The following is a 26,519-nucleotide window of genomic DNA, read 5'->3' as shown; positions in this document are numbered from 1 at the left end:
ACATGGGACCCATTTTTGTGACGGCAAATGTCGGCGAGACTTCAGATTTGTATGCTCTGTCACGTCATAAATTATGTCAGGAACACCCCTCCCGTGCTGCTCCCATACCTCAACTCCCATACTCAGTTATGCGCTAGCCTATAATAATTTGAAGTAAATAACTCATGTTTTATTCTTAAAATTGGACAGATAATACTAAAGTGAAGAAACGCAAGTTATTCTTTTAATTTTTAGCTTACTAGGCTAGTCCATTTCTAAGTTAGAACATCGACACAGTTAAGTATCTTGCGGCTTAGGCATCTGCCTAAATTACTCACTATTTATTTTATTTTAATCAAAATTATGCATGTCGTTTATTTCAAAAGTTACTGTGTATTATCGAGTACCGCTTCTTTTATTAATTTCAGGCTTCGCTGAATTTTTATTTTTGAAATGCTATCATGTAGGTTCTTCGATGGAATTTCACTTTTATTTCGACGGACTACGTCATAATTTGCTCTGTCTCCTAAATGATAGACTGACGATGTAAGACCTATCGTATCATTATATTCATTTGTTGTGTCGATTGAACTTGACCCTGTCTATTTTGATCTTGGTATTGATTTTATTACTTCCTATGGCTACACAGAATAGATTGATTTTTTTTAAAATAAAGGTATTTTATATGCTTCACACCTTTCCATAATCGTTCATATGTCCGGGGGCATTATGTTATGTCGAGAAGACAAGAAAACAACGTTAAAGTGCTTCTATTTTTTAGTACTTCTATTTGCAATCTCCTCCTTTTTGAAAGTCGGTTAAAAAACTTTATCATGATTACAGTAAAACACGTTTTTTTAGGGTTCCGTAGCCAAATAGCAAAAAACGGAACCCTTATATTTTTAACATAACCTAAGGTGCCTTAAATAGAGTGCCATAAGAAAGTAACGCGCATGCAAGTCAGAAATCTAAGTATTGATGTCTATTCTTACTTACAAATAAGGGTTCCTTGTCAGGACGACGGAACCCTAAAAACTAAGGAATATCTAACTAAATCAATCTATTCCGCACGGCCAGACATCAATACAGTCGCGAATTACGGATCATTAACGTGCCAATGTTTTTTTTCAGCACAAGCCACACGTATAACGACGACAAAGACGGGTCAGACCACAAACACGATCAGAGCAAGTAAGTCACGGTTGAATAAATATAATGTTATTAAAAACTTTACTTGTAGTCCAGTCAAGTCAAAAGTGGCTCCAAGTGGTTCGTCTAAATATACGCACGGTGCAGTCCCCTCCCTGGAACTAGGCTTAACATGCTCCCGCAGGTCTAGAATATTAGCTCAATGTTGATTTAGTCGATTTTCTCCTAATGGGAACATGTAAAACAAAAATAAAATTTCCAATATTACAGACCTTCTAGAGCAATTGATCTCACCTGTAGCAAATTCAATAAGCTTTTTTTGGTTCATAGTAGCCATGTCACTAGGACGCATAGTTTCCGAGGATTAAGCGAAAAACCGAAAAGTGGTACCTTTAAACCCCCCTCTTCCCGCCGGCTCAAGGGCTAAGGGCGGGGACTTTTACTATGTTCACCTCCTAAATAAAGTCCCGAGATCAGAAATTGTGTTCCACGGATTTCCATCTTTATTGACTGGACTATTGTACATTATATGTAATAGAAAATAGATTACTGAACGTTGTAAGTTGAGTGACATGTGATGTATTGGTGCAACTGTGTGCCACCATAGCTGTTAAAATAATAAACTGAATAGAACAAAATATTAACTGGTTGGATTTCGTTAAAGGCCAAACTGCAACTCCTGGATAGCCAGGATCTGCAGTTGTAGAAAATGTTATTCTTGTTTAAAGGCATAAGTTTCTGAAAAAGCTTGCCATAAGATAGCAATGAGTTACAGTTGTGAGAAAGACGTCTTTAATCAATTTTGACCAAGATTTGGCTTGTCAAAAAAATAAAAATAAGGTAGCGTTTAAAAGGCTTTTTAAATGACTCCTCATCTTTTGACTGTATTAGTCCCATTTAATTATGTCTTTATTCCCAGTGCATCAGACGACGCCGGCGTGACGGAGTGGCCTGAGGTGTACCTAACACCAGATCAGCTAGGCGACGAAGCAACGGCGCTGGGACTGGGCGCTTCCGAGCCTGACACCTGGGCGGCCGGTGCACCTAAGGGGCTGGCCAAGTAAGTGGAGCTTTGTAACCTTTATTACAGTGTGTTAGGGTTCAAAATAACTTACACCAGAGCAGCTAGGCGACGAGGCAACAGCACTGGGACTAGGCGCTTCTGAGCCTGACACCTGGGCGGCCGGCGCACCCAAGGGGTTGGCCAAGTGAGTGGAACATTGTAATCCTTATTGTGACAGGTTAAGGTTCAATAATACCATTCACCATCAGCTGGGGGACGAGGCAACAGCACTAGGATTGGGCGCTTCCGAGCTTGACACCTGGGCGGCTGGTGCGCCAAAAGGGCTGGCCAAGTAAGTGGAGTATTGTAACCTTTATTACAGTGTATTAGGGTTCAAAATAACTAACACCTGATCAGCTAGGCGACGAGGTAACGGCGCAGGCTTCCTGACACCTGGGCGGCCGGTGCGCCTAAGGGGCTAGCCAAGTACGTGGAGCTTTGTAACCTTTATAACAGTGTGTTAGGGTTCAAAATAACTTACACCAGGTCAGCTAGGCGACGAGGTAACGGCGCAGGCTTCCTGACACCTGGGCGGCTGGTGCGCCTAAGGGGCTGGCCAAGTGAGTGGAGCATTGTAACCTTAATAACAGTGTGTTAGGGTTCAAAATAACTACTAACACCAGGTCAGCTAGGCGACGAGGTAACGGCGCAGGCTTCCTGACACCTGGGCGGCCGGTGCGCCTAAGGGGCTAGCCAAGTAAGTGGAGCTTTGTAACCTTTATTACATTGTGTTCGGTTTAAAGAATCTTTATTCTCATAAGAACAGGGTAGTTCACTTACATGAGATTATAATAATTTACAACAATTGTCTTGTGACGAAGCATGCGCAAAGCCCACAAACAAAAAATAATGTAGGTACATAAATAATTATTAACATTATTTCGAATAAGTAAACATCNCTAAGTCATAGTTATAGTCCAAGGCACATCTAGCCTATTAAACTGGAGGCGCGTCTAGCCTCGTTATATTTAGTCATATTCAAAAGCGCATCTAGCCTGATAAACTGGAGGAGTGTCTAGCCTCATACTAAGTCATAGTCATGGTCACAGTCACAGTCATAGTTATAGTCAAAGTCAAAGCCAAAAGTCAAAATATCTTTATTCGTTTAGACTAATTAATAGTACTTACAAATGGTCGAATATTTTGTTCTTAAGGAGCCTCTACACGTCTCATACTTAGTCATAGTCAATGGCGCATCTAGCCTGATAAACTGGAGGCACGTCTAGCCTCGTTATACTAAGTCATAGTCATAGTCTAAGGCGCATCTAGCCTTGTTATACTTAGTCATAGTCAAAGGCGCATCTAGCCTTATTTTACTTAGTCATAGTCAAAGGCGCATCTAGCCTTATAAACTGGAGGCGCGTCTAGCCTCGTTGTACTGAGTCATAGTCAAAGGCGCATCTAGCCTTGTAATACTTAGTCATAGTCAAAGGCGCATCTAGCCCTGTTATACTTAGTCATAGTCAAAGGCGCATCTAGCCTTATAAACTGGAGGCGCGTCTAGCCTCGTTGTACTAAGTCATAGTCAAAGGCGCATCTAGCCTTGTAATACTTAGTCATAGTCAAAGGCGCATCTAGCCTTGTTATACTTAGTCATAGTCAAAGGCGCATCTAGCCTTGTTATACTTAGTCATAGTCAAAGGCGCATCTAGCCTTGTTATACTAAGTCTTAGTCATGGTCAAAGTCATAGTCATAGTCTAAGGCGCATCTAGCCTATTAAATGGAGGCGCGTCTAGCCTCGTTATACTAAGTCTTAGTCATGGTCAAAGTCATAGTCATAGTCTAAGGCGCATCTAGCCTATTAAACTGGAGGCGCGTCTAGCCTCGTTGTACTGAGTCATAGTCAAAGGCGCATCTAGCCTTGTAATACTTGGTCATAGTCAAAGGCGCATCTAGCCTTGTTATACTTAGTCATAGTCAAAGGCGCATCTAGCCTTGTTATACTTAGTCATAGTCAAAGGCGCATCTAGCCTTGTTATACTAAGTCTTAGTCATGGTCATAGTCATGGTCATAGTCATAGTCATAGTTATAGTCAAAGTCAAAAGTCAAAAGTCAAAAGTCAAAATATCTTTATTCGTTTAGACTAATTAATAGTACTTACAAATGGTCGAATATTTTGTTCTTAAGGAACCTCTACATGTCTCATACTTAGTCATAGTCAATGGCGCATCTAGCCTGATAAACTGGAGGCACGTCTAGCCTCGTTATACTAAGTCATAGTCATAGTCTAAGGCGCATCTAGCCTAATAAACTGGAGGCGCGTCTAACCTCGATATACTAAGTCAGTCACAGTCATAGTCAAGGTCATAGTTTAAGGCGCATCTAGCCTAATAAACTGGAGGCGCGTCTAGCCTCGTTATATTTAGTCATAGTAAAGGCGCGTCTAGCCTAATAATCTGGAGGCGCGTCTAGCCTCGTTTTAAACAACTTTTCCATGCATTAAACGAAATATTCATACTTTTTTCTACTTGAACTTTTAAAATCAATTACTTTTTAACCAAATAAATTNGCATATATAGTAGAATAATAAACAATTCTATGACAACTTGTTAACGAGTGTTTTAACATTAATAATGCATTTTAGAAACTATATTCTTCATAATATTAAACCAGTAACAAATGTTAAGAAAGGGAGAAAAATCTTGTAGGCACTTATACACACTATACATTTTCACCTAATCTATATTATTCGTAATGACTTATTTTATAACCAATAACGGATATTTGCATGAAATTCAGATATTAATCGTTTTACTTTATAATTTTCTCAAAACTACCATATCGAATATATTGGAAACTTCTCTTTTAAAATCCAAATTTTTATTTCACATAAATACACGTCCATTAGATATTAGTACATAATCAATTTAATTACAGTGTATCTTGCCATGACTGCCATGTGAAAGTTATTAAGTTTATAAGAATATGTCAAAACGTTAATATTATATCCAATTATATCCATTTGTAACCGTAATCTGGCAAATAATGAATTATGGTCACGATTTATGATTAACACTAAAGGTACTTTCGTCAGAATTATGTATTTCTAAGGCCTTAACATAATTTAATTCTTTACAAATTTTTCAAGTTTTTGAAACCAATAGGTACAATTACAGTGTGCTTATATTGTGTTTCTGAATGTCTGTGATGCTCGATTTCATCACGATAAGCGCAACATATTTGCCATCTAGCTGTACGTGGGACCACTAAAAATATCAACCTTACTGTATCTGCTATTTGAAGAGATTACGATGTTTGGATGGGTTGTCGTCAGATTCTATGACTAAATTTTGGTATTTGGACCATTCGCGGAACTAAATTTCTTCTCTTTTTTTTTAACGTGGTTCTTAAGGCAGCATAACCAGTAGAAACTTTTAAGTCCTAAAAGATATACTTTTTTTTTTAGCACACACACCACAGCTAGTGTCTCTTACTCATAGAAGTTGTCTTTCATTGAAGATGTCTTTCCTCAGGGGTCGTCTGTCTGTGGGTCGACTAAAGTAAGTGACTGCTACAGAACTTTGAAGACTTTTCTCTTTATCATCAAGATCTGACTTAAATATGATTTAGAGTCCTGAATAATATTGATAATCATAGCATTGGATCAAGTTAGTCATCTATGGTTTTCTGAACCCCTTTCCCTTTTGTAATGAGATAAGTGGTAATGGTGGTATTTGCACATTATTTTTCATCCTGACATCAAAGACTGCACGTGTACGTCCTATCTCGGTCAGATTTATAGCAATACAATCGCGATAATTTCACAAAAGAGTATGAAGCTTATCTAACTAACCAGAACATGTCGGAACTAAGTCCGGGCTTAGTCATAATATCAGCTCTATCGAGAGTATCCATAGCTGAGGGGTCTTTTACAATTCGATTTACATGACATATTGGACATGCTCCAAAAAGCATTGAAGTAGCTATTAAAATATTTGCTTTAAGTGTTATTGGACTAGGCGACAAATTACCAAAAACGATTTCACCCTTGCCGTTGTGAATTAAAAAGGCTCTTTTAAACACCCGGTACTTGGCCCCCTGTTTAATTTACATACATAACATACAAAACAAACAACTGTGACAAACAAAATTCCACGCGGAAGAACCCTCGGCGGAAAGCTATTCGCATTATAAAATATCACTTGAAAATATAGAACCGCCTAAGGCGGGAATCGAACCCACGGCCCCAAGCTCGCCAGGTGTCAAGTTATTTTAAAAATTTAAATCGAAAGGCAACTGTGAACGCCAGAAACTATCCTCTGTAAAACTAGAAATTCATGTCAACTGGTATTCACTTGTGTCCGTCATTTTCGTGGCTCTCGAAAATATTCTGACCAGGAATTTTATAGAATGTCAGTGTTCAAAACCGTGAGAAATTGCAGTTGCGTGAAGTTTTGACCAATAGACGTGTTGACACCGCCAGTCAATTGACGTAATTTTAAAAACTGTTAAATCAAACTCCCATAGATTTCGTATGGCACGACAAGCAAGTGACGTCGCTATTTTGTGAATTTAATCAAACTACTTTTCTTAATTACAATCCGACCAAAAATGGTAATTTACAGGTCATTTCAGATTAATTAAGCTTTCAAGATCAGAATGTCTTTAATAAATTGTAATATCGAATCAATATCGGTGTCAAATCGTCCATTGTCAGTGAAGTCTGCTATACATCATCAATCACTAACACTTCTATAACAGCATCAATCTCATCAACATTCTTGTTTATATTAGCTCTATAGAGGTATGACTGATGATTGACCACAACTTTTACAATTGGGAATTGATATTGAAATGATCCGCCAAACTATACTTAGTTTCAGCATCGGCTTTGCGTCAACAAGTGCACTCACTACCAACACTTAAAAGGATTTTTCATTTACCAAAACAGTCTCATAGATTTTTTTCGTCATAAAAATAATTACGTAAACTGTTCATCCTTTCAAGTAGCAGGATTCAAAATTTCCTCTAACAGACGTCCGTAGTTCTTTTAGCTAAGCCAATTAACTTTTGCAATGTCTAAGTCAAAGACAAAATTCTCTTATTTGCATTAGCTATTATAATAGCGCTCACAAAATTGTCATAAAATGAAAGACTACTAAAAGAAAAACTTTAAACTTCTGCTCATTATGGAACCTTGACGTTTCATATTCGAAATATATTTTTGAAGTGGAATTATAGATCTATAGACAAGATATTGTACTTGGCAAAAGAACCTACCGAAAGTCCGAACCGACGACAATTTTAAAATAAACGAATCATTAATTAATTCACTTTACTTGTGTAAAAATATTTAAAAAAATAATTTTTTTTTAACACATTTACTTTAACGTTAATTTAAACGTTATAATCGAATACTTTATTATTACCTTTAATTATTACTATTAAAGATTTACTACATAAGCTAATATTCCCATTTTACTGTAGGTATGCATAATATTTCATAATGTGTGCGCAATAAAAAAAAACCACCAATAAAAAATAGGCACTTTTCCTCACTAGAGTCTACCAGAAATTTTACGAACCTCATGTGGCACTGCTCCCTCAGCAGAGCTGGAAGAAGATGAGCTCCTTCGTGCATCTTTCCTCAACCTTGGCCCCATAGAAGACGATCGTGGTGGCGCCTTCTTACTGGACGACGACGACAACCTCGCTCGCTTAGCACGCTTATTTCATCGTCAGCTGACGGGTGCTCCTGGCGGTATACGAGCTCCATCCTCAGCAGTCGCTGTACTCAACTGTGAAATAAAGTACTCGACGAAATAAACTGTGTCTGACCAGCATCAACTCAACATCATATGGAAGCTATGTTCATGTTATATTAAGCAAAAGTTTGATTTGTCTTTTCCAAAAATCTAAATCTCAAAAATAAATCTAAAAAATCTTTTGTTTGACAATTAATATTATGCTCCCTGAGCAAAGTGTAGTAAAATACCATTGTGGCATGTTTCTATTATACTTATGCATCACAAATAAAGATTTTGTATTTATATTTGTATTTTATTCAGTGCGACCTACACACACAACTCATGTGACAACTGGACGGCTTCCTTGTTATGTTAGCAATAGAAGGCTTTTTATTCTAGAGACATCCTAAACAATGGGGCCCTTAAGGCGCATCTAGCCTGGTAAACTGGAGGCACGTCTAGCCTCGTCATACTAAGTCATAGTCATAGTCCAAGGCACGTCTAGCCTAATGAACTGGAGGCGCTTCTAGCCTCGTTATATTTAGTCATATTCAAAAGCGCATCTAGCCTGATAAACTGGAGGAATGTCTAGCCTCGTTATACTAAGTCATAGTCATGGTCATAGTCATAGTCATAGTCATAGTCATAGTCAAAGTCAAAGGTCAAAATATCTTTATTCGTTTAGACTAATTAATAGTACTTACAAATGGTCGAATATTTTGTTCTTAAGGAACCTCTACATGTCTCATACTTAGTCATAGGCAATGGCGCATCTAGCCTGATAAACTGGAGGCACGTCTAGCCTCGTTATACTAAGTCATAGTCCAAGGCGCATCTAGCCTAATAAACTGGAGGCGCGTCGAGCCTCGATATACTAAGTCAGTCACAGTCATGGTCATGGTCATAGTCATAGTCTAAGGCGCATCTAGTCTAAGGCGCATCTAGCCTAATAAACTGGAGGCGCGTCTAGCCTCGATATACTAAGTCAGTCACAGTCATAGTCATGGTCATAGTCATAGTCTAAGGTGCATCTAGCCTAATAAACTGGAGGCGCGTCCAGTTCTCATACTTAGTCATAGTCAATGGCGCATCTAGCCTGATAAACTGGAGGCACGTCTAGCCTCGTTATACTAAGTCATAGTCATAGTCATACTCATAGTCATGGTCATGGTCATGGTCATGGTCATATTGGTCATGGACATAGTCATAGTCTAAGGCGTATCTAGCCTAATAATCTGGAGGCGCGTCTAGCCTCGTTTTAAACATAACTTTTCCATGCATTAAACGAAATATTCATACTTCGTTCTACTTGAACTTTTAAAATCAATTACTTTTTAACCAAATAAATTAAGACGTACCTTATGAGCTGTAGATCACATCCCACTTCTGAGTTGAAATGAAACACTCTTGTAGGTTGTTTAACTTGTATTTCAGCACCACTGATTTACACAATTCCGACATTATGACGTCAACCTAATAGTACCTCTCGCTTCGAACGCTCAAATCGAACTGACTGTCCAGCGGCATGCCAGCGATAAGGTAACTTCCCCTTCCATCAGTGAAAGTCGACCGGTTCAAAACGACTTATCGACGGCATGCCCCGGAACTAGTCAAATGCAATACTTATTTCATAATTAGCTGTTTTTTAATTTTTAAAATAATAAAATGTATACAATAAAAATCTAAAATAATTAAATTAAATAATAAATATGAAATAATTGGATTTAATACAAAATAAATTCTAAAATTATTCTAATGTCTGCAAAATGCCTAGGAAGTAATCAAATAAAGTATTTTAATTTAATAATGGGTTTTTCTAAAATACAATACAAATACTAAAATTGTTGCAATAACTATTTAAAAGTAACCAATAATCGTATAAAATACAATATAAATTCTAAAATCATTACAGTTAGTATATGTTCTTTGAGTTTTCGTTTGTAGATTTGTATACTTTCACTATTTTTGATTGAATCCGGAAGTTTATTATATAGTTGAACACCTTCATATATTATATTCTTTTTTCCATACCTTGTTGTTGTGTTAAGGTTCAAGTATAACTAACTTGGGCTCGCCAAAGAACGAGCAGTAGCCTGAGACGAAGCCGCGGACGAACGTCCAATATTAGAACAATAACTCGCGGCTTCGTTTCAATGGCTCCGAGGACACCGTCGGGTTTTAGTGGGTAGACCCCGCCCTCCCAGCAAGGAGAGTCCTACATAACCCACTGACTGACTGTCCCCATCAGTCAGTGGCATGCGCAAAGCATTTCCCGACGCAAAAAAAGTAAGTCGAACATTTTTGTAGTACCTAACCCTTATTACGTTGATTTATTTAATTTGTTAGGACGTGTTGTTAATGTGGCCAACTGGCCAAGTCAGAGCCTGTGTACATTGGTTCCTTTGGGGTACTCTAAAGACAAAACGTTTGTGTCGATTTGATGATTCTTTTTATTTCAGCGAGTGATACTAAAGACAGCGACTGCTAACGCCGTATTGAATCACCCCACCACAAACAGTGTTGCTTATTTATTCATACTACTTGTTTTGTTGCAGATCATTAGGAGAAAGAGAAACGAAACGTCAAGAACACATTTATGAATTAATACTGACTGAAAAACACCACTGTCTCACTATTAGGCTTATGCAAAAAGTAAGTACACACGGCCACACTGTTAACTATCCATTTCCGTTTTTGCTCTCGCTCTCATCAAATGGTGAATCTTTGCGTTAGACCGAGACGTCATGACCGGCAATAGGCAGTTAACACTTTTGCCGATAGTACATACATGTACAAAGAAGTGCAATGTTTTCCTAAAATTTTTTTTACAATAGGTGTTTTAAAGTACCTAGTCGTTTTGATTGAAACTCTGTTTTTTAACATCAATAATCAAATAAAAATACTGTCACTTTTATACTGTATTCTGTATGTATCTAATCTTATCTTATGATGATGTTTCTTCCAGATGTTCGTAGAAGGAATGCTCCGATTCAGCGGCGTATCAGGTTCGCAAGTCGCGCGAATGTTCCCCCGGGTTGACGAGCTATGGGCTTTACACGCGGCGTTGCTTACGAGGCTACGAGCGAGGCAGAGGGCAGCACCGGCGGTGTCTTCTGTGGCTGATATATTAGCTGAGACCTTCGCACCGCCGGCGCATCAGAAACTAAAGGCTGCTTATGGTAAGTGTGGTCTAGTAGAGTATGATAATCTAGGGTCTACTCATGGTTTAGTGACGAGGATATGAGTGAGATAGATGGTAGCACCGGCGGTGTCATCTGTAGCTGATATACTAGCTGAGACCTTTGCGCCGCCGGCGCATCAGAAGCTAAAGGCTGCTTATGGTAAGTGTGGTCACTAGGGTGTGATAATTTGAAGCCTATCATAGAGGTAGTTATGAAGCTATGAGTGAGACAGAGGGCAGCACCGGCGGTGTCGTCGGTATTCGACATACTGGCAGTGTGAATGACCCTAGACTCCTCAAAGGAAAGCTAAAACAAACGCAACATGGTTACAGCCTACTTTTATCCCTATGTTCTAATGCAGGGGTTCCCAAACCTATTTTGTCTACTGCTTACTTTGAGAATAAATTGTTTTTAGCGCCCCCATTTTTTCACCTAGTCGAGAGTCGAGAGCTCTGTCTGTGTCTAATCCCCGTTTTCACCATCAATCCCTAATTTTTAAGTGACCCATATGGTAACACGTAACAGGAATTTTGTTGTCATAGGCGTCGCTTAAAAATTAGGGATTGATGGTGAAAACGGGCATAAGAGTCCTTCTAGTAAATTAAATTAAAAATTCCTCCCAAGCCTCTACACAACGATTTTTTTTCTGGGTCTCTTACCTCCCACCTTTAGGCCTGCAGCGCCTACAAGAGTGCATTATCGCCCACTTTAGGAAAGGCTGTTCTAAATCTAATGTAACGATTGTTCGCCCGCAGGCGAATTCTGCTCGCGGCACCACGACGCGGTGGAGGTGTTTAAGGAATGCTGCACTCGCGAGCCGCGCCTCGCTCGCTTCATACGCAAGTGCCAACAGAACCCCATGCTTCGGAAGAAGGTAAGCACTTAACACACAAGCAAGCATGTCGTTTCTTGTCTTTGCACACAAAATATTTTGCTCTAGCGGCTCGACGCTGTAACGTTTTGCATGTGCAGTCTCATAACACACGATGTAAATGCTTCAGTTGACTGCTCGGGACTATTCCCACCTCTCGTTCCCACCACTGCAACTCCTGTGTAGCCAGGATCTACAGCTTGACCGCCACAAAAACCCAACCAATGAAGGTCAAGATTGTCCCGGGGAAAGTTAAACTGTCATTGGACCCGCAACGAAATTAATCAGAAGAACATAGGAGGAGTTCGAAATTAAGGTTCGACTTCCCTCCATTGCAAAGCGGATGACAGGTGACAAACAAAGGTTCAGTTGACTGCTGCCACCCTCCACGACCACTTACTCATATTATAAGTATTGTATTTATCTTGGTGCACCAATTAAATCATTATCATACAGTTCAGTGTCTGAACTTCTACCACCACCGCACAGTCGAGCCACACACAATGTCTTTGCTTCACCATCATCAAACCATTTAGCCTCCATTGCAGGTAAATGGATTTTAGTTATAATCCTACTCTAGCCAGAAGGGGTCTTTGCCTCATCGTCCAACATCATAACAAAATATCAACGATTGCCGGCTTAACTCGCGTTCTAAAATAGATTGTTAGAACTCTAGAATTTATAGATTTTTTTTATGCAAGACAAGACAAGGCAGGTATTTGACCGCAATCGCACCTGATGTTAAGTGAGATGCAGTCTAGGATGGTACATATCTGCCCTGTAAGTGTCTATTCACTCTCGCCTTGAAAAGGCCCGGATTATAGTGTTCAGGAAAGACAGCAGCAGACAGCAAATTCCAGTCCCTAGCTGTTCGCATTATAAAAGAGTAATCGAAACGCTTAGTGCGAGCTGGTGGAAAGCCTGCGTCTGGTTCCCCGGTGATGGAAGGGGGCTGGTGGAATTAGGTCGCTTAGTTTTCATATTATTACATACGCTCCTAATTCTATCTCTATCTCACAGGGCGTGCCAGAATGCGTGCTATTCGTAGCGCAGCGGCTGACGAAATACCCGCTACTGCTCGAACCGCTGCTCAAGACCGCTGGCGACGACGTCCACGAGAGAGAGCTATTGCAAAAAGCGCTTTGTGGAGTCAAGGTACGTTCACAGAATGACTATACTAAACGCGAAGACTCGTGGCAGACGGTGCCATAAGCACAGAATAAGTAATAGTACAGGTACAGAAGGATTACTCCGCAAGACGATTTAAATAAATGCGAGTCTTGCTACGACGCGATACAGTGGAATTCAGCTCGCACAGCACTACGTACCTACAATTTTATTCACCTACAAGTTTTGTCTCTTTCTATCGCGTGCCTCTGAAATCTTCTTACGCTATTAGGGTTGCTGTCTAGTGAAAAAATAAATAATCTACTTATTTATAATGAGGTACGTATGTAGGTAAGTACGCATTCATTATGGAAAACCTTGGGAGAGGCCTTTGTCCAGCAGTGGACGTCATTTGGCTGAAACGAACGAACGCATTCTGAGCAGTAGTCATGGTAGGTTAGGTTCCTATACTATCCTAAGAATTATTGATTACCTATATGGCCAACATACCTTTCAGTATCTTTGGGAAGCGAAAAAAAAGATAAATCCGGTAGATTTCTTTTCGAATTTAAACACCCAAACGCCGCACAATAATATTTCTTTCTCTTTATGTCCATTTTTAAATTATACTTCGATCATAGAATTAGGTACTACAACGCACGCCAGCGTCCTGACGGGCGCGCGCGTGACACTCGACTGATATAATACCCGCCGGCGGGGCGCTTCGCTGTAGGTAACTATCGGATGTACCGCGCGGAGTGAGCCAGGCCTGCCATAAGTCACTTTTGTAATGGAGATGAGCTAGCACAAATTATTTACTACAATATCGATAAAAGGCATTTATCGAAAACACAAGTTGATAATAACTAATGATTTTTTACTGTAATTACATATTTCAGCATTGAGCTGCAACAGTCTAACACTGTAAGAACATGACTTGAAGAAGTGGTCAGCGTCAAATAATCTTAAATAAATTATCGATCTAAATAATAACTTACCGCAAATATACATACACTTATTGGTGAAATTTCTAATACCCAACTTGAGACCTATTGTTATCGATTATCCTATGTGTCGTACGTACACAAACAATGCGCTTTGCTCATCTCTATGTCTCGGTGACGTCAAATATGTGAGAAAGCATATGTTTGCGCTGCCTTCTTTTTCTGTTTTAGTCCTGAATGATTTTTCTGTATTTGCACAACTTGAAACGGTTGAATTATTAACAATTTCTCTTCAATTTTCCACAGGAAATCCTAGTCGACGTGGACAACCAAGTGGCAGCAAAAGAGCGCGAGGACCGCAAACTAGAGATATACCACCGGATCGACGCTAAATCCTTCGCCAACTTCAGGGGACGCAAGTTCAAGAAGAGCGACATACTGCAGGGGAATAGGAGTCTCAAGTATGTTGGTTAATATAAACTTATCAAACCATAGGTGGACAAATGGTGGTGGAGAAAAGCCGCCCCATGGATTTTCCCAACGATCGGTCGTGCGCTTCTCGTATCCAAACCTTACCAAATGTTTATCACTGTAATTAAGATATTTAAAAGCTTCAAGTTCAGTAGACTGGGTAGTTTTTTCGTATAAAATGTGTCAGTGCTTATGATAAACGATGCATGGTTGCTATTTATTTGTTGTTTTACTGTCGACTGCAAATCAGGCCCTTACCAGGCCTATTCATCTCCGCGAGTTTGCATCGAAAACAAAACACGCGCGACTACCCCTCCTGAGGTACCTAATCGACAGGACAATCACGAGCGAGTATTGACGCACGCACGTATTCTTCACCCATTTGCATTGTAAAGACAATAAACAATTTGTAAAAACGATGGTGTAATTAATACTCTGCAGTATTTTTAATTGCCTGAATAATATTAGAAACACAAAATATAATTCAATCTTATTCATGTATTTCCTCCGCCATTTTCCGCAGTTTGGCACCTCATGTCACACATCATTTTACCGAAGTCAGCCCTATGTCTTCGGCGCAGTACCGATCACTGACGTTTGTCAACAAAATGGTGCTCGACTCTTGAGACAAGCTAAATTACACCATATTGTTAACGACATTGAGCATATTTTTTTTTAAATACCTTCGCGAAGAAAATCTTCTGTACGAAGTACTTATTATTATTCTGTGCCCTTACTTCGTAAATAAATTCGTGGCGGATTCAAATTGATTCAATTTCGATAGCATGGCTGGTGTCTTCCGTTTCTCTTGTCCTCACCTTCTTCCTAATCATAGGGATTAATTGGGGCATTCGTATGAAGCGTGGTGGCTATATTGGAGGGCTTTCTGCATTTTTGTTGCAAAATAGCACCTATTACAAGTAGATAAGATTTAATAGTATTTAGCTTCAAGTATTACCGTTCGGGCACGTTTAGGTTTTAACCTAATTTTATTGATTCCAGGTTCGAAGGAGTAGCGACGTTAATGCAAGGCCGTAGCAAGATGCAGACGCTACTCGTCATAGTGTTAACTGATGTGCTTTTCTTCCTACACGACAACAACAACAAATATACGTTCTTCACGCCTGACAATAAGGTACGATTAGTAAGTATAGAATCAATCACTAAAATATTACATAATACCAGATATATTTTTGTAGAAACTGTACCTCTATTACGAAAAACTTTCGAGTTCGTTTCGTTTGCGTATTCAAAGTGCCATCGAAAAATTTTGTATGAAAAATTAAACAGCGCCCCCTATATTATAGCCGCCCTAGGGGGCGCTGTTTAATTTTTCATACAAAATTTTTCGATGGCACTTTGAATACGCAAACGAAACGAACTCGAAAGTTTTTCGTAATAGAGGTACTGATACTTTTTCTATCTCAGATTCTTTCTTATAGTACTTCTGAATGTTATGGTTTAAGAAATAATACCATGTTAAATTCGAGTATATGTATTGATTTCCGAAATTCTCGAACCGGCAGTCCGATGTCTAAACTGCTTGGTTGTACAGTTCAACGTAAATATAATTCCACTAAATTATAATTTATAGTCCAGCAGTGAACGGAGATTCAACAACAATAGACTATTTGACACCATTCCTCAATAATTCGAAATCACAACTTTTTTAGAAGACACTTCATTCTAGCCCTAACTTAAATTTAAATTAGCTGCAAATTAAGATTTTTGGATGAATTGTAATTGAAAAAAGTAGTTGCTTGTATTGCCGTACAAAATCTATGGGAGAGTCTCGTTTTGGCAGTTTTAAAAAGTACGTCAATAAAATTGATTTGTGCTGTCAACACGTCTATTCAACGTTCCTAAAATCCTCGAATCTCGAATCGGGCAGTTCGTGCCGACACCTTAGGGTTTAATATTGACTCATTCCTTATTATTAACCTACTAGCTTTTGCCCGCGGCTTCACCCGCGTGAAATTTAGTTTGTCACAGATCGTCATTAATTATAGCCTATATGTTATTCTGGGTTATAAACAACAATACTGTAAAGTTTCATCAAAATTCGTTCAGTAGATTTTGCGTGAAAGAGTAACAAACATCCACACAAACTTTCGCGTTTATAATATTAGTAGGAAGTAGGATTGATATCAGTGACTTTAAATGGTATCTGACTGTTACAGACCGGTGTGGTATCGCTGGTAAAACTACTAGTGCGGGAGAAAGCTGGTGCCGAAGGCCGAGGACTCTACCTCATCTGCAGCGGGCCGGCCGAACCAGAGATGTTTGAACTGCGCGTGCACCGGCCCAAGGACATTAGCGCTTGGATCACGCACATAAGGTACACAATAGCTTGGCACGCTTTAGTCATCTGCAGCGGGCCGGCTGAACCAGAGATGTTTGAACTGCGCGTGCACCGGCCCAAGGACATTAGCGCTTGGATCACGCACATAAGGTACACAATAGCTTGGCACGCTTTAGTCATCTGCAGCGGGCCGGCTGAACCAGAGATGTTTGAACTGCGCGTGCACCGGCCCAAGGACATTAGCGCTTGGATCACGCACATAAGGTACACAATAGCGTGGCACGCTCTAGTCATCTGTAGCGGGCCGGCCGAGCTCAGAGATGTTTGAACTGCGCGTGCACCGGCCGAAGGACATTAGCGCTTGGATCACGCACATAAGGTACACAATAGCTTGGCACGCTTTAGTCATCTGCAGCGGGGCAACCGAGCCTGAGATGTTTGAACTACGCGTGCACCGGCCCAAGGACATTAGTGCTTCGATCACGCACATAAGGTACACAATAGCTTGGCACAGTCTAGTAGAAGATAAATAGCAACGTCTATGCTAAGCGGTATTCGTGGGAGCTGTGCGTGCACCGGCCAAAGGACATTAGCGCTTGGATCACGCACATAAGGTACACAATAGCGTGGCACACCCTAGTCACCTGCAGCCGCCGTATGCACCGGTCCAAGGATATTAGTGCTTGGATCACGCACGTAAGGTACACAATAGCGAAGCATATCTAAGAAAAAGGCCTACTTAAACTACGCCATCCGGCTCGTGGTCGCCATTCGAGCACTTTTCTGTACCATCAGCTACAACTGAAAGAAAAGACCTGAATTTGTCACTGAGTTTGACTAATTCCTATACTATTTGTATTATACAACAGATAAAGTTACAGTTTTTTTGAAATGCGAAAACTGATTTCTGAGTTTCCCATGATGCATCAGCGCTTGCCTAGTATTTGTCTCGGAGCACTTGTATGGTAACGATTATGGGGAATGGATTAAGGAGCAAATGTCCTTGAGTGTCTCCTATAAAGTTCTTTAAATTAATCTTTTGAAGTAAACCGAACTAAAACTGATGCTAATAAATCTTAGTTGGCGCTTAATATACTCAGACTCTTCAACCTCACGACTGATAGGGTATATTTAAGGCTGTATAAAATTAACCAAGTTATTGTCCCTCAGAGCCGCCGTACAGAACTGTCCGGAAGAAGAGAAGGAACCGGATGCGCATTCGCTCGCGCCATCTGCCGACGAGCGACAGAGACAACTGGAAGCGAGGCAGGAGAATATTATGCTCATCACAGGTAAGCACTGTTATTCATCGCCATCTTACATGCATTTCTTATTAGGCTAGGCGCAGACCATTGATTTTTCGTCAGCCGATAGTTTAGTCGGGCATTTGATCAGTATGGACATGTAGGAAGTGCGCAAATAGACATGTTGATACCACAGTCAACTGACGTACTTTTTAAAACTGTCAAAACGAAACTCTCCCATAGATTTTGTATGGCACTACAAGCAAGTGACGTCACTATTTTGTCAACCCAATTAAACTACTTTTTTTCAATTACAATAGAATAGAATAATCTTTATTGCCAAAAACTGTGTACAATTTGTGCTGGTCACAATGCAAAAAAAATAGTTACAACAGTGTTACCCATATCGGGCATGCAATAGTTAAAATACAGTAATAAAGTTAGAGTTTAATTATTTTTGGTACTAAAATATTCATTTAGACTATAAAAAACATTAATTGTTAACCATTTTTTAAGCTCAGATTTAAATTTAGGTTGCTTCAATGCTTTAATATGTGAAGGTAGATGGTTAAATATTTTAGTACCTGTATAGAGCACACTTTTAGAGAAAATATAACTATTAACTGAAGGAATACAAATATCATTTATATATTTACTACGTAAGTTAGAACGAATGGAAGATTTACATTGAAACCACTCGGTATTCTGTTTTATGAAAACTGTAATTTCTAGAATATAGATATTCGTCAGCGTTAAGTATCCTTTATCCTTAAATACACTTCTAAGTGTTTCATCAGAATACATGTTATAAATAATACGCAAGCATCTCTTTTGTAGGATAAATGTTGACTGAATATTAGTCGAATTTCCCCAAAAAACAACACCATAAGTCAGCAATTCGAACAAAAATCGAAATTTACAGGTAATTTAAAATAAATTAGGTTTTTAAGACCAGAATGAAGAGTCTTTTTAAAACAGTTGTGGTTTCGAATTATTGGGGTATGGTGTCAAACTGTCTATTACACCGATTTGATTTGGCCGATTCTTCATACAATTTAAAATCGGGCACAACTATCGGCCAACTAAAGATCGGTGGTCTGCGCCTAGTTTTAAGGCCCCTTGTCCACGGCGACTTTTTGTAGTGATGCTGTCGCTCTGTAACGCGCGTTAGTCGCATTTGCAACGCGCTACAGAAGCGATGCCAACGCGCTACTAACACGTTACAGCATCGCGACTGTATCGATGCCAACGCGTGAGCGTGTCGGATTAATTTTGTGCCGTTACTGAATTATCTTTGCATCGCGACAAAAACACGACAGTATCGTGTTTGCATCACGACTGAATCGTGTTTATGTAGGGCACGCATGTAGCGACTGTATCGATGCGAACGGGCGACAAAATCGCTACTGCATCACTACAAAAAGTCGCCGTGGGCGAGAGACCTAAGATACCTATAGTCAAAAGACATTAGTAATTAAAATCGACTATTATGAATAAAAAAATGTAGAAAACAAAATATGACTGTTGTGTGAATTCTTGCCTAAAGATAAGTTTATAATTATCTAGGCAAATGAACACGTATACATTATTTAAAATTATTGTTTTAGAAGACCAACTGTGACAGCGTTACTGGTAGAATTAGAATAAGCAGAAACGAATAGACTGACGCACAAGACATGATACAAGAAATTAACATAATTAATATTTAATATAATATAAAAAAAACTTCAGCAATGTGAAAACGTCACATGTATAATATACAAAAGGTTTGTCTGAAGTTAATGAAATATACCTTGGATTTTTCTTTGGATTTGCAAGAGCATGACTTCAATTTTATACTCTGATATACTTCACAAATATTTCAAGATAATTTATTTGGTTTGCGGCTGAATACTGAGACGCTTTTGTAAATACTTATTTCGCTTGTCATCGTCACGTTAAGGTTATTTTGGTAGCATAACGTATCAGCTGCAGCCTTGCAACCCTTTCATTGCTATTTATCAAAATAAACGTATTTTCAGTAATGACACATGCCAAAAAATACCGATTGGACGATTTAACACATTCATAGTCCACAAATGGTACACAAAATTGTCTACAACAACCTTGTTGTGCAATGTTGTGAGGCAGAGTACACAGGTACTAAATACCTATTTAATACCTGTGTACTCTGCCTCACAACATTTCACCTTATATTTTCACGAAAAGATTCGGCGTTGAGTGATATTCGTATTAAATCGGATTATTATTATTATTCTGTCTAATAGCTTCAATGGTGCGAATGATGTTTTTGTATTTTTTACACTTTTCAACTATCACTTTACATTCGTAACGATGGCAAGTGACGTAAGAAGCTTCAAAACTAAAATAGACTCGAGTATTCCACCGTTATTCAAATAACAATGAACATTTTATATCGTTGGACAGATGAAACACCGTGGTGGCAAATAGAAGGTGATTACTACCGTTATGCATGAAAGCATGTTGTATTCAATGTGAATCCTTTTTATTTGTCGATGTTATGATGGTTTGATAGCCTCGTAAAATGCTGCGACGTTGCAATGGTGCAAATATCGTTTGTTTAGTGGCCTCTACTTTGGTTGAGTATAATATCACAGAATAATAATATAATATCCAGATTTTGCATTATTCCATGCAGTCGTTTTAACCCCTAATGGTGCAGTGGGAATATTGTTCCCACATTCTTTTCACTAAGTATGTTCTTGTCTACAGACGACAGCAAATTAGACTATACATTTTGTTGCGAATTCGTCTCTATCACAATTGAATAACATTTCGTCTCTACAAAACGAAAAATAACTTGTAACGCTCAAAACTCAATGTAATAGTAATCATTTCTATAAAAGATTTTGAATATTCGTCATAAATATTTACTATAAAATCTACATAGAAGTGGCACCATTGTAACACAGCAGTTACCCAAGCACCGGTCACAATATTATTATATTTAAATTTATTTCAGCGACCTTATTTTCTACAATGTTATCCTAATTTGATGAATGTATTAATTTAATTTGAAATGCAACAGTTATTTATTAATTTATCGTCTCAAATGATTGTCATAGATTCCTTGATTGTTAGAATTTGTGTGTGTATTATTAGAAAATGTTTAGGATAATTTGACCAAATATGATATTTCAAATGAATGGAAATTGACTAAAATTCGCATGCCAAATTATTTAATGTTATAATACACATCGGAAAACTTATCGAATGTTCTTTAGTTAGAATTTCAAGATATTTTACATGAAAATTGCTCATATTATAACATAATTACATGCGAGGTAATGTTATTTAACCAGATATTCAGTAAATTCAATTTTAATGAGCTGTTGTAAGAACTATTGTAATCAAAAAGTATTTTTTCGTATCCACATTATTATGGAATATAATATTATTTATTATCCGCTACAGACTGGTATCACATAATATTAATACGTCTATTTCACATCAACAGAAGCGTTAAGAGCTAAGGACAGAGAACACGCGACACTGCTAGAAGAGAAAATGGCGTTACACATGAAAATGGTCGCGCACACAGGAAACTACGCTCTCGACGTGCCAAATACAGGTTTGTTATTTAATTTATTTCTTCTTTATTTGCTTTTTGGTCTTTACCAGCAATGAAGTTGTGAAATCAACCAAAAATCTTTAAAATATGGTCTAATTCGCAAATCACACGTCAAATGAGAATTTTAAAATAATACAATCATTTGTTTCCGGTTTAAATATTTTATGTCTCAAGATTTAGGGCTGATTTTTCAATAACTTTTAACTGAAGACATAGACAGACAGGCACATTGACAGTTTCAGTATGAGAAATATGTCAAAATAACAAGTTTATTCTTTACTTAACAGATATCTGACGGTTGAAAAATAAGCCCTTTGTAAACTATTTTGGAACTGACTCAAGTGCCTTATATCGAAAATTATGAGCACATTAATACACAGTCACACAATTTTTTTTTATTACAAAGTCATACCTATTACAACTAATTGAAGTGCTAGTGTTTCCCTGATGTGTTAGAGTACTAAAAATGCAAGCATTTTGATAAATGCTCTGTCTGATAAGAGTTTTAGATCTATATGGAATCATTTTACAAACATTCATGTATCATCATTTATCTCAAAATCAGACGAGTGACAACAAAATGCATTTATGATAAAAATAAATTCTCTACTTTGTAGCACTTGACAAGATTTCAATGATGGATGGATATTTGTTTTTATCTTTCTAAGTAAAGACATGTGTTCTTTACAAGTACATATATTTAAAACGATTGTTTTTGATAAGACGAATAAAATCTATTGTAGTACGATTCAAATTTTCAACACGTCTTGTTATATTGTATTTGGGAAGTCATCAAAATTAGTTATCGTTTACGTTCTCAAGTAATATAAAAAAGTGACAATACAGTGTGTTTAGTATTAGAAACAGTATCATATCAGATGCAGAATGCCTTCGACCAGAGATACAGAAAAAAGTAATAAGAGTACATAATGTAACTCACTCATAAATGTCGCGTTAAGACCCGTGTTTTTCTATTTTAGTTGAAATAGAACCCGAAAGTATCTATTTTTTTTAACAATATAATTTGTTATTGCACAAATTACTAATAATCCCGTTAGCCCCTCGTATTAAGCTAAATATGCTTATATTACGAGTGAGCTCACCACAATAGTCGAGCGGCGGCGGGGACCGAACCCGCGTTCCCCGGATCAAGGATCGGCCAGTCCGACCCCTTCACCGTTCGGCTATCGTAGCTTTATGCAAATAAACAAACAAAGAAAAGAAAAACGTTACATTCCCTATAATATGGTCGAGTGAAGCGATGGCTGGTTCACACGTCATGTCTGTGAACAGGCGCTGCCTTCGGGGACTGGTCAAGGAAAGATATACCTGACATAAAATATATGTATCAAAACGCAACAATTAACCTAGAAATTAGCACGGCACTAAAGAAATATAATATTCAAAACTGCCACGCGGTCTCGTGCTAGATGGGCGTCTTAAAGGCCACCTTCTATCAACGGGAGCGCGTGGTAAGTAACTTGCTTCTGAATGTATGTAACTTCCTACTTTTTATATTTTTTTATATTTTTAAACCGGCAGACAGCACAGTGTGTTATGGGACTGTATAAACGGACATTCTCATTGATTTGATGAAACGTATAGAGCTCAGTTATACAAACATGATAGTAAAACTCCCGTTTGAAAATTCCACGTAGTTTTCGCGGTATAAAAATTGAAAGTTACCTATTTTTTACTTCAAAATTATGCAAAAATGTTATGACTCGTTAACTAATAACATTTAATTCAGAATTGTTATAATACTTCATAGAGCTCTTAAAACTACACGTAATAAGCGTATTAAGTGCTTCGTAAACGCATTCAGTTAATTAGGAAAAATGATTTTAGTGATTTTTGTTTTTATTTTTTTTCTCAATTATACCTTAATATATGCAAACATTTTTAATTGCAAGATATAGTCTGATATTTAATCTAATAGTATTAATAAAATCAGCTTTAAACTCCGTGATATATTTGAGAAAAAACATAAAACGTCTTAATAAAATTTTTACGAGTCTAGGGTCGACAATTTTGGAAGGAATAATTCATGTCTAAAAAGTTTCTAATCCCGCCTGTTATGTGCATAGTGTTGAAGGTTCTAAAAAGTCACATTCACATTGTTTTTAACCGACTTCAAAAAAAGGAGGAGGTTCTCAAGTCGAGTCTTTTTTCTTTTTTAACACTCTTACATTAACTTAAGTTGTATGTAAGTAACTAACTAAAAAAGTATGTAAACAAATCTAGGAAGTCGAATTTATCCTACCTGTAATAATTTTCTCATCGATTTGAAACCTCTGTAAATCGAATGTCAATACAATAATTTGGTANATACAATTAGATTAAATATCAGACTATATCTTGCAATTGAAAATGTTTGCATATATTAAGGTATAATTGAGAAAAAAAATAAAAACAAAAATCACTAAAATCATTTTTCCTAATTAACTGAATGCGTTTACGAAGCACTTAATACGCTTATTACGTGTAGTTTTAAGAGCTCTATGAAGTATTATAACAATTCTAAATTAAATGTTATTAGTTAACGAGTGAGAATATTTTTGCATAATTTTGAAGTAAAAAAATAGGTAACTTTGAATTTTTATACCGCGAAAACTACGTGGAATTTTCAAACGGGAGTTTTACTATCATGTTTGTAAAACTGAGCTCTATACGTTTCATCAAATCAATGAGAATGTCCGTTTATACAGTCCCATAACACACTGTGGACAGTGGTGACTGAGTTTGTTGCTGCGCTTCTTCTCAGCACTTGCCAAATGTTTGTCTCGAAGCGCTGGTAGGGCAAAAAAAGAATGAGACATGTATAGGCTCCTTAAGAGCATTTGACGATTTGCAAGAACTAATTTAATTAGTCTAAACAAATAAAGATAATTTTGATTTTGATTTGTAAAGAAAAAAATAATAAAGGAAAGAGAAAAAAAATGAAAGAAAAAAAGAAAAGAAAACAAAAAAAAACATTTACAGTTTGATTTACAAACTTTCGTTTCCTACAGGAGTAACCACAGTGTTCCCGGGTGGTTTGGTGTTCCCGGAATACGTGCGTCTAGCCGCGCCCTCGCCTGACACGCATGCGCTGTGGCAACAAGTCTGCCAGGTCGTCAAGGTATGATTCTTTTTATTTCTTTTATAATGGAAGAAACCTTTTTTTAGGCACTAGTCGCAACAGGTCAGATGGGCTACTCCGTAAGGCTGTTTACGTAGTTTCGGGGCGATCTGTCACTGTTGCTCATGCTGGCATTTCGCTTTGCGAGAGAGGGATGGCAACATTCGAAGCTTCGAATAACGTTTTTGGGAGTAACCCCACTGATTCGAATCCGTGAAAGTAGGTTCCGGAGTGGTCGTAGAACTTTGTGTGTTATCTTGTTACGCAATTGGAACCGATATCCGTCATCCGATTTTTCTAATCACGGATTTCGATTGGATCCGGGTGAAAGGTAGTGTGAAACCGTTCTAAGTATGATATTTTGAACGCGTTCCATTAAACCGGATTCAGATTTCTCTGACGTGTTATGCCATGACGCTTTGGAACGGAATTGGTTTTATACACTTGTGTATTGTGTCGTGTCGTGATGGCTTCTGAAGTGTCACGAAGAAGAAGAAGTGTTTTTAACTAGCGTGAAGCATTTTAGAGACGTTCCGAATAGTGTCTGTCTTTTTATTCTTATCTCTTAACTAGCGGCCGCCCGCGACTTCGTACGCGTGGACCTTATTTTGCTTAGTTTGGGACTAGAAGCGCAGTGTAAAATGTCTAAGGATATTTATTTATTTATTTATTTATTTATTTATATAACTTCCAACCCTCCTTTTACCTCCTTAGCCCCCGTGGTTGATTTCTAATGATACATTTTCAGGATATGTACCACCTCCACCACCACCATTTCAGCCATAGGACGTCCACTGCTGAACATAGGCCTCCCCCAATGCTTTCCATGTTGATCGATTGGAAGCGGCCTGCGTCCAGCGCTTCCCTGCTACCTTTACGATGTCGTCGGTCCACCTTGTAGGTGGAAGTCCCACGCTACGTTTTCCGGTACGCGGCCTCCATTCCAGAACCATTCTGTCCCATCGGCCATCAGTTCTGCGTACTATGTGCCCTGCCCATTGCCACTTCAGCTTGCTAATCCGTTGGGCTATGTCAGCGACTTTGGTTCGTTTACGGATCTCCACATTTCTGATTCGATCTCGCAAAGAAACACCAAGCATAGCCCTCTCCATAGCACGCTGTGCAACTGAGCTTCTGTATAAGGCCTATAGTGAGAGGCCACGTTTCCGAGCCATAAGTTATCACTGGTAACACACATTGGTTATACACTCTAGTCTTCAGGCATTGAGGTATTTTGGACATTTTTAGTATTTCTTTATTGGAATAAGTTTAAAATTTATATTTTAAGAAATGGGTATCAGAATAGATATAGCACAACTTGTTTTTAACTCTTAACTCAATCTACTGCATTTATCTTCCTTAGTTGTGTAAAAACGTTATAATGATATAATATTCATGGGTATGTTTGCTTGCGAAGGTACACTAAAATGGGTCGAATTAAAAAAAAGCAAACCACAGAAGAAAACTTAGAGAAAACAATATTTATAATAATTTCCTTGGCTACCAAAAATTCATGACCTCATAACTTTGTTTCTAAAACGAATTATGACACCCCTTTTAGATACATTGGCTTAGTTTTTGCTTCTTAATGCAATGGGAAAATAAAAGTAGTTAAAAACAAAAAAAAATTTCGTGCCAAGGAAATTAGGCAAAATCGACCATTTTTGGCGAAATACCCAGGTACGACTGTACTCAGTGTTGCACTATCAAATGCAATTGAAGCGCCTCTATGCCAGGGTTTTTATGTTCCTGGTCAGGCTATACAGTGTGACCGGCAGGGAATATAAGTAAAACAAATAATGTCC

At 38.2% G+C, this 26,519-nt stretch overlaps 1 protein-coding gene across 1 annotated transcript in view; it reads left to right on the top strand.

Moving 5' to 3' along the window:
* The window catches only part of cyst (rho guanine nucleotide exchange factor 18 cysts), a 53,436-nt gene extending 28,639 nt beyond the window's left edge, over positions 1–24,797 (top strand). The window contains exons 13-24 of the mRNA XM_028303199.1: positions 1,111–1,170; positions 2,048–2,188; positions 10,436–10,532; positions 10,846–11,059; positions 11,818–11,936; positions 12,954–13,088; positions 14,291–14,445; positions 15,458–15,590; positions 16,636–16,793; positions 17,928–18,049; positions 21,480–21,593; positions 24,605–24,797. Of these exons, the coding sequence (XP_028159000.1) occupies positions 1,111–1,170; positions 2,048–2,188; positions 10,436–10,532; positions 10,846–11,059; positions 11,818–11,936; positions 12,954–13,088; positions 14,291–14,445; positions 15,458–15,590; positions 16,636–16,793; positions 17,928–18,049; positions 21,480–21,593; positions 24,605–24,720 (1,564 nt within the window). The 3' untranslated portion in view covers positions 24,721–24,797. The remainder of the gene's footprint in view (positions 1–1,110; positions 1,171–2,047; positions 2,189–10,435; positions 10,533–10,845; positions 11,060–11,817; positions 11,937–12,953; positions 13,089–14,290; positions 14,446–15,457; positions 15,591–16,635; positions 16,794–17,927; positions 18,050–21,479; positions 21,594–24,604) is intronic.
* Positions 24,798–26,519: the final 1,722 nt, after the last annotated feature.

This window comes from Ostrinia furnacalis, unplaced genomic scaffold, assembly GCF_004193835.3.
Source record: "Ostrinia furnacalis isolate ACB-3 unplaced genomic scaffold, ASM419383v2 OfSCF1209, whole genome shotgun sequence".
Taxonomy (NCBI): Eukaryota; Metazoa; Arthropoda; class Insecta; order Lepidoptera; family Crambidae; genus Ostrinia; species Ostrinia furnacalis.
The sequence above is the reverse complement of the archived record's forward strand: the minus strand, read 5'-3'. Positions and strand labels throughout refer to the sequence as shown.